Genomic DNA, 13818 nt, shown 5'->3' with positions numbered 1-13818 from the left:
TTGATGGAGACGTTTTTCCTTCTCTTTCAAAAGCAGTCATTACTCTTGAAACAGTACCTCTAGAAACGTCCAGCATTTGTGTAGAAACGTCAAGCATTGTCACACAAGCACCTGCCATACGGGCACCAACAATTTGGTTTCCTTGAAAGTCAGAGAGGTTGCCATTTATAGGTTATAAGTGAGATTATAGACACCAAAATAAATTACGGTATCAAAATGGCAGGGGTTCCCCTCATTTTGTCCCACCCCTGTACGTCTCTGGAATGCAGCGTCGGTTATTTCCCCACCAGGTGAAAGCAGGCGAAAAACATCACATTTGACATATGTACACTTACGAAATGTTTTGTGCCAGGTCGCTCCAAAACTTGATAATGGTAGACCTTGGCCACGAACAGATCACCCGAAAAACACATATTAAGAATCGGGTTTTGAGCAAAGCAATTCATACCGCAGATTCTCAAGAAAGGTGAATGCAACAGACTAATCAGCAGCCGTGAATGCATCAACAACATGCTGGTCAGCAAATGCAACAGGATGACCAGCAGCAGTAGCAGCAGTGTGTGCAGTAACCAAGATAACTGCAACAGACTGACCAGCAGCAGTAGCAGCAGTGTGTGCAGTAACCAAGATGACTGCAACAGACTGACCAGCAGCAGTATCAGCAGTATGTACACCAACAAAGATGACTGCAACAGACTGACCAGCAGCAGTGTGTGCACCAACAAAGATAACTGCAACAGACTGACCAGCAGCAGTATCAGCAGTATGTGCACCAACAAAGATGTCTGCAACAGACTGACCAGCAGCAGTATCAGCAGTACAGACTGACCAGCAGCAGTATCAGCAGTACAGACTGACCAGCAGCAGTATCAGCAGTGTGTGCACCAACAAAGATAACTGCAACAGACTGACCAGCAGCAGTATCAGCAGTGTATGCACCAACAAAGATGTCTGCAACAGACTGACCAGCAGCAGTATCAGCAGTATGTGCACCAACAAAGATGACTGCAAGAGACTGACCAGCAGCAGTAGCAGCAGTACAGACTGACCAGCAGCAGTAGCAGCAGTACAGACTGACCAGCAGCAGTATCAGCAGTATGTGCACCAACAAAGATGACTGCAACAGACTGACCAGCAGCAGTAGCAGCAGTATGTACACTAACAAAGATGACTGCAACAGACTGACCAGCAGCAGTAGCAGCAGTGTGTGCACCAACAAAGATGACTGCAACAGACTGACCAGCAGCAGTATCAGCAGTATGTACACCAACAAAGATGACTGCAACAGACTGACCAGCAGCTAACGGTATTTCGTTCATAAAACAGTTAACTGCCGCTGTTCAATCAAGCCATAACTCGTGAACAACTCGATACCGGGCCTTAAGGAGATCGCAAACGGTATTTCGTTAATAAAAGTATCAACGTACACTGTCAGGAATTCCTGCCAAAATCTATTCATATACGTTCATATACATATCTATTCATATACATTAAAAATTTATTGTAACGTCTGGAAAGTTAAAAGAAAATTAATTTTGAGTAAATCTTACTTACTACAGTGCTTGGTTATGCCTGGAGAAAATCGCTTGTAACTGGGAGGTGGTATTACTTTTAATGAATCAATCATTAATTAGTTGTCGAAATTATTTTCAGCTTGAGCCGGACGAATCATTGCGAAGCAGACATAAAAACTTATAATTTATTAAAGCATTTTTTTTTCATAATTAACAAGATCACAAAATGATATTGTTATTTTTTAAGAATTGACGCGAGTTGATTCGAAATTTTATATACTTTTTTTTTTCTAAGCAATTTTAAGAAGTGACGCGAGTTGATTCGAAAATATTATTCATTTTTTTCTACCCAATTGAGTTGAATGTTTATTGAGTAACTGATTAGAAGTAGAAAAGACTTACGGCAGCCAATTTCATCAGAGACATCAGGACAGTCAGGCTGAGCGTTACACCGCAGTTGTGGCGGCAAGCAGATGCCGATGTGCGGACATAAGAAGTGTCCGGTGTCTGTGTCGCACGGACAGTCGGACTCGTCCCGCATGTCCGGACAGTCCGGCTGCTGGTCACACACGCGTGACTTGGCAATGCAGCGTCCGGACCCGCATGAGAAGAAACCGTCTCTGCATTCCCGAGTTGCTGGAAATTTGCAATGATTATATATAAATAATAATATTATTTAGATTATTTCATTATTACGAATAATATTTATTTATAAATAATGTTGTCCTCACGAATATTTGATCAAACTTTGTCTATATAAGCAATGATTCTATAAGACATAAAATTGTCAGAAACAAGTGTTTGAAGTTTAGAGGGAGATAGGTACACATTTTTCTTTCTAATTTTATACCAGCAAAGACTGAGTGGCGCTAAATTATTAAATGTAAGCTTGTGAACGCACATTAGGCTCAATTGTTATTGTTTTATTCACTATATGTAATTTAGCCTTCCAAGTAAGGAAGATTAGCTTACCTATGAGTGATACAATAGTAATGAAATTCAAACATTAATCAGAATTGTAAGTGACGACAATAGAGCTCGAGTTTTTGAACATCAAATACTGTTTGATGTCAATAATGTAACCGCGGTACGGATGAAAATCGACAATTGAATATAAAGTATAGTATAAAGATCGACACTTGTAAAAAGTCTAAAAAATATAACACAGTACTCACTGCACTGCAGCGAGTGACAGAGAGCGCATTTTCTCGTCGACGAAAACGGACAGACGGACGGACATGGCGAGCACAATAGCGCATTTTTTACATAAATGAAAAAATTTGCTAAAAATGTCAACAGTCTGCTTATGTCTATTACAGAGGCTCACTCACAACAGTAATAAGGATCCTCGTCGCTGGCGTCAGGACACTGCGCCACGCCATTACACGCGTCCTGATACGGGATGCAGTACGCTGTGCCACAGTTCACTTCAGTGAGTGCACAGTCCCGACACTCTAAGACACTCTGATCACTCCGTACCCGACCTGAGACACTCTGATCACTCCGTACCCGACCGGGGTGACATGAGCACACCGGTTCGCGGGTAACCGGGGACAACGTGCACGTATCTGAGCAACTGTGACCCACGGGACAAGCATCGGCACCTGATGGGAGTAGTTGGGACATAAGTGATGGGCAGGGTTTAATATTGTTGATGTGCAGGGTTTGATATTGTTGATGTGCAGGGTTTGATATTGTTGATGTGCAGGGTTTNACAATAAAATTCATCCCAATTGAACAATAAACATTAATTAAAAGGAATTCACAATAAAATTCATCCCAATTGAACAATAAACATTAATTAAAAGGAATTCACAATAAAATTCATCCCAATTGAACAATAAACATTAATTAAAAGGAATTCACAATAAATTATACGCGATAATAAACTACCTATCTGATGTCTGAAAAACATGGTTTGAAGATTTGCAAAATAGAATTTAAATGTTCTTGCTTGCAACGAATAATTAAATCTAATAGATTTAATGATTGAAATGATCGCTGTCACACTCTCGACTCATAGCCGGGTTTAAAGACATTATAGACATCTAGTAGTGATGGGATAAGAGTCGTACTACACTGTTAGAAAAATTACCGTTAACGGTATTACCGGCGTTTCAGTGGCCGGTCGGCACGTGAAAAGAAACAGCGTGTCGCCGTTTTTATTCTAATTTAACACTAGAAATCCGTAAAACATCTGATAAACACGGCGAAACAGTTTATTTTCACGGGGCGACCGGCCACTAGAACGCCAGTGGGACCGTTTTTTCACCGTTTTTTTTTCTAACAGTGTATCTGACCAATTAAAATTGGTATTAATTGTTATTGAGCCATTGAACAACAAAGGATGAGGCCAGCCCGGAGACATTGTTTCACCTAAATTACAAAAAAATTCTCATGGTTATAAGTTTACGAGTTGCTGAACAATATAACTTACAGTTCTATGGGAACCGTCGAGATTGCACCGCTCAATTTTGTTTAGCCTTGCGTCTGCCCAGTAGAGTTTGCCGTCGCTGTCGTCGATAGCGAGTGTGTTGGGCAGTACGATGTCTGTGTCAATAACCATAGCCAGGCCTGTGCCATCGTAGCCAGCCCGTTGGATGCTTGGCTGCATCAGGTGCCAGTTGGTCCAGTAAACGTTGCTGTCGGCCAGGCAATGAAGGTATATTAGTCAAAGATGTAAAAAAATTTGATAAGGCGGATGCAAAAAATATAACTCAGTACTCACTGCAGTGAATGACAGAGAGCGCATTTTCTCAAAATCGATGAAAAAAGGGAAGTCATGGACAGACGGACTGACGGACATGACGAGCACAATAGGGAATTTTTTTCCATAAATGAGAAAATGCGCTTAAAAGGGACTTAGTACAAAATTGTGCTCAGCAAATTGGTTGCTCGCAATAAAGTTTGGCAGAGCAAAAACAAAAAACAAAACATTAACAAAAATTAAGAACTACCCCTCCATTTCTCTCAAATGTACCGCAAGTGTATCCAGGAGTATCAAGCAAAGGAAGAAAATAAATGTAAAAACAAAGGACATACAGTAGATGGAAATAAAACAACAAAGTGAAGAGAACCATCGAGCTTTATTAACGTGGCAGACTAAATATTACACACAAAAGTGTATAAGTCAAACAATTATTCGCCACCAAAATCTCACCAATGACAGCAAATAAGTGCAATACTGGAAAAATGCAATAATTTGTTATTATGCACCTCCAGAACCTCACCGATGACAGAAATCGAGTGCGACCCTGGAAAAATGCAATAATTTGTTATTATGTCACCTCCAGTACCTCACCGATGACAGAAATCGAGTGCGATCCTGGAAAAAGCAATAATTTATTATGTCACCTCCAAAACCTCACCGATGACAGAAATCGAGTGCGATCCTGGAAAAATGCAATAATTTGTTATTATGTCACCTCCAGTACCTCACCGATGACAGAAATCGAGTGCGATCCTGGAAAAATGCAATAATTTATTATGTCACCTCCAAAACCTCACCGATGACAGAAATCGAGTGCGATCCTAGAAAAATGCAATAATTTGTTATTATGTCACCACCAAAACCTCACCGATGACAGAAATCAAGTGCGATCCTGGAAAAATGCAATAATTTCTTATTATACTACCCACTAAAACCTCACCGATGACAGAAATCAAGAGCAATGCTGCTCGGTCTATCCTCCTTGGGGTTGAGCTGCACGACTCTGTGTATGACACGCGGGCCATCGAGGGCCCCAGCCTTGAAGTGCTTGCCAGAGGCCCCATAAGGCTCGTCCAGCGCTGCCATCTTAACGGCGGCCGCGGTCTCGCAGGTCCAGTACAGGCGGCGCTCGTTAGGCTCCACCGCCAACCCTCCTATGGCGCCTTGTTCTGTGATAACGAGCCAGGGATATAGTTGCGTTTAATTCAAAGTATAATAAAGCGTTAACTGGGTAATATGATTAATACGCGCATAAAAAATATACAAGTCTCGCAGGTCCAGTACAGGCGGCGCTCGTTAGGCTCCACCGCCAGCCCTCCTATGGCGCCTTGTTCTGCGATAACGAGCCAGGGATATTGTGTTATATATATCGTTGCGTTTAATTAAAAGTATAATAAAGCGTTTACTGGGTAATATGATTAATACGCGCATAAAAAAATACAAGTCTCGCAAGTCCAGTACAGGCGGCGCTCGGTAGGCTCCACTACCAGCCCTCCTATGGCGCCTTGTTCTGTGATAACGAGCCAGGGATATCGTTGCGTTTAATTCAAAGTATAATAAAGCGTTAACTGGGTAATATGATATAATACGCGCATGAAAACTATACAAAATATATAATATTATATAATAACAAGAGTTGGTGTGATGGCTTAGTGCTACCGAGCAATTTTGAATGCAACCCATTGCGATGAATGACCAAACAGAAAAATAATGACTGAATTAAAGGAACTGATATTCTCGTTCGCTAAAATTCAAAGGCCCACGTTGGCATAGCGCAATTGTAAGGCAAAATTAATCTTCATATAAATTTAATTTTAATAAAATCCACGTATAAATACAGATAATTCCAAGTCGAACGAGGGTATTTATGGTAAATCTAACAAAAAAATCTCCGCTTAAAGCTACTCGCGCATGCTAAATTGTACAAGAAAATTGAGCAAATATTACTGGATATGAAGAGGCGGTCGTCAGTGCCGTTGAAGAAGGAGCTCCGGATGGTGCCGGAGGAGACCCCGGAGTAGTAGAGGCGAGACTGAGGGTAGTCTACACTGAGGGCCCTCGCGGTGAAGTCTTGTAGCTCTCGTAGTGGAGGGTTCACGTCATCATCGTCGTATAGATGTACGCTGGACAGCTTCTTGTCGTCAGCGTAGACCATGTACGAGGTGTGGCCTAAATAGAACAAGAGTAAAATGACAGTATTACTTAGAATGTAAAATTGATTACATACTCGTTTGTAACATTCTTAGCGCAGTAGCGGGCGATAGCCAACATGTACGATGTGTGGCCTGAATAGAACAACAGTGAAATGACAGTATTACTTAGAATGTAACATTAATAACATACGCGTTTGTAACATTCTTAGCGCAGTAGCGGGCGATAGCCAACATGTACGATGTGTGGCCTGAATAGAACAAGAGTGAATTGACAGTATTACTTAGAATGTAACATTAATAACATACTCGTTTGTAACATTCTTAGCGCAGTAGCGGGCGATGGCCAACATGTACGATGTGTGGCCTGAATAAAACAAGAGTGAAATGACAGTATTACTTCAAATGTAACACTAATTTCACACTCGTTTGTAACAGTTAGCGCAGTAGCCTCACACATTTAATACTCGGCTCTTCACTTGAGTTATAGGTGTATGCATAGCTTCTCCATGAACGAGGTATTGCTATCATTAAACTAAATTGTTGAAAATACAAGAGATCTGCGAAATAAAATCATACAACTCCCCCATGAGAAGGCTTGAGTAGCAGCTACTATAATCTAAAACTAATCTACTAAAAACTAACCGTAGCAGCTGCGTAACTGTAAACTAACCGTAGCAGCTGCGTAGCTGTAAACTAACCGTAGCAGCTGCGTAGCTGTAAACTAACCGTAGCAGCTGCGTAGCTGTAAACTAACCGTAGCAGCAGCGTTTATCGCTGGCCAAGGCAGCATGGAAGCAGCGGCACTGCAGCTGTAAACTAACCGTAACAGCTGCGTAACTGTAAACTAACCGTAGCAGCAGCGATGCTGTAAACTAACCGTAACAGCTGCGTTTATCGCTGGCCAGAGCAGCATGGAAGCAGCGGCACTGCAGCTCTGATCCATCATACAGGCACAGGTCTTGACAGCCGCCGTTGCTCTCAGCGCAGTCGTTGTACTCGTCGGCCCCCAGAGACTCGCTCAGTACACTCAGTGAGCTAACGATGTCCAAGTCCGTGTGGAAAACACGCGTTAGAGTTGTTGCTTGGCCGGCTGATGGCGCTACGGACACGAACCCGACGCTGCTGTTGTACCGCACGCCGCTGTACAGCATCAGATGGTCAGGATATCAATTTTAATATCAGGAAAATAAGGATAGATGATCAATTTCAGGATAGAAATCAATTTTAATATCATGAAAATAAGGATAGAAATCAATTTTAATATCAGGAAAATAAGGATAGAGGATCAATTTCAAGATAGAAATCAATTTCAATATTAGGAATATGACATATTAAAATAATCAAGTGTATTTTGCAAGGTCAATTGAAGAGTTTAGTTTCAGTTGTCATGGTGATTCAAATTTTCAAATTTTAAAATGCAGAGTATATTCTAGAATATGACATTTGGAGCAGGATAACAATTTTTCTGAAGTGTGAAATGCAAGCGATATCAAAATTAATCAACAAATTGTTAACAAAAGGCAAATTGTAAATATTGATGAGCCGTACCCGACCATGACAATATAGAGATTCAAGTCGTGCAGAGCGAGAGCTGTTGGTGTACCGGAGAGATTATCAATGACCGTAAAAACGCCGGAGCCATCGAGCTTGGATCCTCGTATGCGTCTGTCGACGAAGTCACTCCAGAAGAGCTTGTGGTGGACCAAGTCCACTGTCACACCTCCGACCCTAGACGTGTGGTGAACTATCCTCCTTCGTCCAGTGCCGTCTAATAGGGAGGTGTAAATGCCTCCTTCAGCGCCTGATTCGCACCAAAATAGCTTCCCTTTGGTAGGATGTAAGGCCAAGTTCTTAGGTTGTACGAGGTCGTGAAGCAACACATACTGTCGAGTGTCATTGAGGCGGCCAACTGAAATACTGTTGCCGCCAGACCAGTACACGTTCTGTCTCTTATACACATCTAGATGTGTATAAGAGACAGAGTTTGAGGATAGAAATCCATTTTAATATCAGGAAAATAAGGATAGAGGATCAATTTCAGGATAGAAATCAATTTTATATCAGGAAAATAAAGATAGAGGATCAGTTTCAGGATAGAAATCAATTTCAATATTAGGAATATGACATATTAAAATAATCGAATGTATTTTGCAAGGTCAATTCAAGAGTTTAGTTTCAGTTGTCATGGTGATTCAAATTTTAATATTTTAAAATGCAAAGTTTATTCTAGAATATGTCATTCAAAGCAGGATAACAATTTTTCTGAAGTGTGAAATGCAAGCGATATCAAAATTAATCAACAAATTGTTAACAAAAGGCAAATTGTAAATATTGATGAGCCGTACCCGACCATGACAATATAGAGATTCAAGTCGTGCAGAGCGAGAGCTGTGGGAGTACCGGAGAGATTATCAATGACCGTAAAAACGCCGGAGCCATCGAGCTTGGATCCTCGTATGCGTCTGTCGACGAAGTCACTCCAGAAGAGCTTGTGGTGGACCAAGTCCACTGTCACACCTCCGACCCTGGACGTGTGGTGAACTATCCTCCTTCGTCCCGTGCCGTCTAATAGGGAGGTGTAAATGCCTCCTTCAGCGCCTGATTCGCACCAGAAAAGCTTCCCTTTGGTAGGATGTAAGGCCAAGTTCTTAGGTTGTACGAGGTCGTGAAGCAACACATACTGTCGGGTGTCATTGAGGCGGCCGACGGAAATACTGTTGACGCCAGACCAGTACACGTTCCCAGCAATCCAATCAACGGCCAAACCAGAGACAGAAGCTCCCGACACAAGAGTTTTAAGACTCGTTCCATCTCGCCACATTTGCGTGACGGTGCCAGCATCAAAGTCAGCCACAACAAGAATATTCCTTCGAACGTCTGCGCTGACAACATCCACGGCCCCGAGTCTTGAGATGACGGGAAGGCCTCCTGCTTCAAAGTGCCCCTCAGGCTGCAGAATGAAGCCAGTGAGCCCCTTCTGTGAAGCGTACACTAAGACATGATCAGCTGCCACACAGATGGTCGGGTCTCGAGCATCTCTTGTGTAGCCTTCAGCACAAACACACTCAGGAGCCCCAAGAGGTGTGGGTAGGCACAGATGAGCGCAAGAATTGCCGTCGCAGCTGTTGCTTCCTCCTTTACGTTGATGGTAAATCATGACACTTGTCGCACGCGCAGCGTCTGTTGTGATCTCCTCCGCGTCATTATTTGACGACAAGCTGCTCCTATAGAGCGTGCTATTGACGCCGTAATACAGATAGCCACTGAACAAAGAGAGTCCAAAAATTCGTGAGTTGTCTTCAGGAACGACGCGGCGTAAAGATCCCACCGTTTTCTGTTTCTGTTCATAAAACATGACGAATCCTGTGCTGAGATCGATCCAGTAGAGACGTTGCGAAGGACAATCAACTATAAGATACGCAGGGTGCACTACATCAGATGAAACAGTAGAGTCTGTGATTGCAAATGCCTTGCCAGTCATGTCAAATGCTCCTATTTTAAAGACCCGTTTGTCGTCACGCTGCTCGATATCGATGAAATAAACCAGGCCTAAGAAAGGATCCACAGCAAGCGACGGGACGTACGTGACCGACACTGTCTTTAAGACGCGCCTGAAAGATCCATCTAACTTGCACACGCTGATGTGGCCAGAGCCTCGTATTTCTACTCGGTTTTTTACTTTCACAGGGAAGATTGCAGAGGACGGGTCCAAGTTATACACGGAGTGTCCGAAAAATAAATTTCCGGACACCCAGTCGATCGTCAAACCTCTAGGGTTCTGCAAAAGAACAGTAAAGATTCAACAACATATTAAAAAAACAAGACCATCCAATTCAGTAATAAACTCGATATTGATATTTGTGCAGAAATTTGATCTAGGCGAACATTGAAATCAATTAAATAAAAACAAATCTCGGAAAAGCACTTGTAAAATATAATCACCAAAGACAAAGCAAATTCAATGCAAGCAAAGCTATCAAAAGACCGTTAAGTATTAAAGAATTAAGCAAAAGAATATTCTCACCGTAAGTTCAGTATCCAGAAGGACTTCTGCGTGTCGGGACCCATCGAGCCTCATACGTCGCACCTCGTGCACCCAAGGCTCGGTCCAGTACACCCACTGCTCGGACGAGTCGAAGTCAAGTTGTCCGATTTCAAACACACTCACGGTGTCGCGTCCAGGCTGCCAGTTTGACGTCCTGAATGCATTATAGTGAGCTAGTCTAGGTTTAGCAGTTAAATGCAACTATCATTAATGTTAACAATAATGTTTAACTCTGGTGGCGAGTAGATAGTTAATTACTAACCCTCGAACCCGAAATTCGGCTTTGCCAGAGAAGAGCAATGGAGTGACCATGAGGCTTCAGAAGTGTTAAGAATGTATATACACATCGCCTTGAATATTAATGAATAATAAACGTAATTGAGGATAAGAATAATATACGAACCCGGCAGTATTAGGGTTGCCCAAATGATGGATGAAGGCAGACGAGGGGCTTGAGATGTCCAGCCCTCGTAGCTCTCCAGGCAGGCTCAGGAAGATGATCGTCTCTTTGCCTTCAAAGAAATTCGCAGAATCAAGAAGTTATACGGCAGATCACATCAATTTTTTAATGGCATGAGATCAATTTCTCTGTACGATATTCGCAACTTTCTTGAGTAGGAATAAATATAATACTCATCGAAAGCTTGCAACTTATCTCTAACGGTAAGATCGCGTTTGGCGGTAGGCAGCTAAGTTAATTCTGGCACAAATCTCCACTAAATGGGTCCATAGCTTTCAAGAATTTATATCACGGTAATAGTTTTTGGTTGCACTATGCACTTTGGACGGTTGCACTATGACATAGACACCATACATGATGAATAGCAGAAGACTCATGATCATCAACTATGTGTTTTATTTATATAGGTACATGTTCAGGTCTTCAGGAGACTTCAATAAGTCTGTCACTTCGAAGAAATCCAGCAACAATGGAATTACTCAAGAAATTGTATGAAAATAAGAGCAGTAAATAACATTGAAGCGGAGTGAACTCTGCACTTGAAGATAAAATATTAATTGACGATTGCCAAATACATGAAATGAAAAGATAGAATAGAAACATGACCACAATGCTGAATGAAACAAACGAATCGAAACCTGACGAAAAAATAAACATAAGTCATGTAAGCCATAAGCCATAAGAGCCACATAAGCCATAAGAGCTACATGAGCCATAAGAGCCATAAGCCATAAGAGCCACATAAGCCATAAGAGCCACATAAGCCATAAAAGCCACATAAGCCATAAGAGCTACATAAGCCATAAGAGCCATAAGCCATAAGAGCCACATGAACCATAATAGCCATAAGCCACATAAGCATAAGACATATAAGCCATATAGGCCATAAGTTTCTCACGGGCACACTGAGTGGAGTTGGGCACTAGCGACATCTCCTGCGGGCAGTGGCACTCCCTGGTGCCAGGACCACTCAGCAGGCACAGGTGCGAGCAGCCCCCGTTACCAGCACACGCGTTCGCCCCCTCTGTGTTGTTAAATATTTCTCTTTACAACAAATTATTGTTTGATACCAAAAAGAATTAACAGTCGTATTCGAATAAGCTACTTTACACTTTTTACTCTAAAGTTTTGCTAGGCAGAAAACTAGATTGTCAGCAATAAAATCAATAATATATTAATACTTCGCTAATCGGAACTTGATTCACAAGAAGAGCTGATAAGATAATTTCTGAGCAAAGAAATGAGTAACTTCGACACACTAAGAGCTAAGAAATGATATAAGATAACTTATCAGGAGAGCAATGAGTGACCTCGAGGCTGGCGGGAGGGGTGTACGAGCACCACGTCGAAGGGCTGCGTGATGGTGCGCCGCAACACCGACACGTTAGACCCGTTGTACTTGTTGGCACTGCCGGGACATGGGTGAGGGGTATGTATCAGGAACATGGATCAGAAAGTTGCTCATAAATGCAAAGCGATTATTTAACCATAAAATGGACACGATGCAAAAAAATGAAAGAATTAAGAAAGAAAAATGAAAATGGACACAATTTAAAATTATATTACGATGCTTCAGAGTGGATCAAAACTAAAAAAAAAAGTAAAAGCAATGTCGCTCGTCAATAACCTCAATTTACCCATTGTCGGACTGCAGAGGTAAAAATTTTACAACACTCGGTATGAAAAATTTTTTATAATCGTACCGTATATAAAAATTTTAAAATGTTATAATCGTACAGTACGAATATAACATTTTAAAATTATGCAGTGTGACGAGAGGTGATATGTAATGGTAATCAGAAGACAATCTGTCCGTTATATAAGAGTTGGCTATACAAGAGACGGCACCTCATAAGGCAGTTAGTGGTGACAACAGGTGATATATAACAATACTCATAAGACAGTCTCGCTGTTATATAAGAGTTGACTATACAAGAGAGGGCACCTCATGAGGGAGTTAGTGGTGACAACAGGTGATATATAACAATACTCATAAGACAATCTCGCTGTTATATAAGAGTTGGCTATAACAAGAGACGGTACCTCATAAGGGAGTTAGTGCGCCAGTCCGTCCAGAACACTTGGGTGCCGTACAGGGTGATGGCGAACGGGTGGGAGAGCAGGTCGTGCGCGTGTAAGATCTGGAAAACAATCATAGATCAGAACGAGTTCATTCCTTCAAACTTCCAACATAATAACTTCAAAAAGAGTTTTTGAAATGAAAGTCTTTAAAAAAATTATTCGACACGCAGAAAAGAAGAAATGGTTAAGAAACACAAGCTCGGCTGTTATAGTTTTCACAAATTAAGAAGATGATCGCAACCCGAGAATATTATGCGATAAACAAAACAATGATAACAATTAAAAAAAACAATAATAACAATGTCATAAAAGCAACAATATAATAACAATTTAATAAAAGCAATAATAACAATGCCATAGAAGCAATAACCACTCACCATCCTGGGGTCGGAGCCGTCATACTCGGCAGTATGGATGCTGTCACTCTTAGCGTCTATCCAATATATCAACAATAACAAAGCAATAAACACTCACCATCCTGGGGTCGGAGCCGTCATACTCGGCAGTATGGATGCTGTCGCTCTTAGCGTCTATCCAATATATCAACAATAACAATGCAATAGCAGCAATAAACACTCACCATCCTGGGGTCGGAGCCGTCATACTCGGCAGTATGGATGCTGTCACTCTTAGCGTCTATCCAATATATCCTGCGAGCGAAATAGTCGAGCGTGAGGCCGTTAGGCCAGCCCAGCCCCCCGATGGTGACGACCACGCGTCGGTCTCCGCCGCTCATCGTCGCGCGCTCGATGCGAGACTTGTGCATCTGACGAGCGTAAAAGCAACAAAAAACATTATTTTTTTATTTAAAAATATATTTTCAAAGACAATGATAATAATAATAAATTAATAAT

At 41.7% G+C, this 13818-nt stretch overlaps 1 protein-coding gene across 1 annotated transcript in view; it reads right to left on the bottom strand.

Annotated features, from left to right (window-relative positions):
* The window catches only part of LOC108675032 (low-density lipoprotein receptor-related protein 1), an 83631-nt gene that overhangs the window by 38686 nt on the left and 31127 nt on the right, over window positions 1-13818 (bottom strand). Inside the window, exons 32-47 of the mRNA XM_047883378.1 lie at window positions 13545-13730; window positions 12926-13023; window positions 12193-12290; window positions 11781-11906; window positions 10826-10934; window positions 10402-10576; window positions 8723-10155; window positions 7926-8324; window positions 7255-7517; window positions 6172-6393; window positions 5165-5393; window positions 3952-4156; window positions 3803-3809; window positions 2846-3118; window positions 1917-2150; window positions 1187-1336 (exon numbers count right to left, since the gene is read on the bottom strand). Of these exons, the coding sequence (XP_047739334.1) occupies window positions 1187-1336; window positions 1917-2150; window positions 2846-3118; window positions 3803-3809; window positions 3952-4156; window positions 5165-5393; window positions 6172-6393; window positions 7255-7517; window positions 7926-8324; window positions 8723-10155; window positions 10402-10576; window positions 10826-10934; window positions 11781-11906; window positions 12193-12290; window positions 12926-13023; window positions 13545-13730 (4207 nt within the window). The remainder of the gene's footprint in view (window positions 1-1186; window positions 1337-1916; window positions 2151-2845; window positions 3119-3802; window positions 3810-3951; window positions 4157-5164; window positions 5394-6171; window positions 6394-7254; window positions 7518-7925; window positions 8325-8722; window positions 10156-10401; window positions 10577-10825; window positions 10935-11780; window positions 11907-12192; window positions 12291-12925; window positions 13024-13544; window positions 13731-13818) is intronic.

Source organism: Hyalella azteca, unplaced genomic scaffold, assembly GCF_000764305.2.
Source record: "Hyalella azteca isolate HAZT.00-mixed unplaced genomic scaffold, Hazt_2.0.2 contig12774, whole genome shotgun sequence".
NCBI classification, from domain to species: Eukaryota; Metazoa; Arthropoda; class Malacostraca; order Amphipoda; family Hyalellidae; genus Hyalella; species Hyalella azteca.
This window is presented reverse-complemented; position numbering and strand designations above follow the sequence as displayed.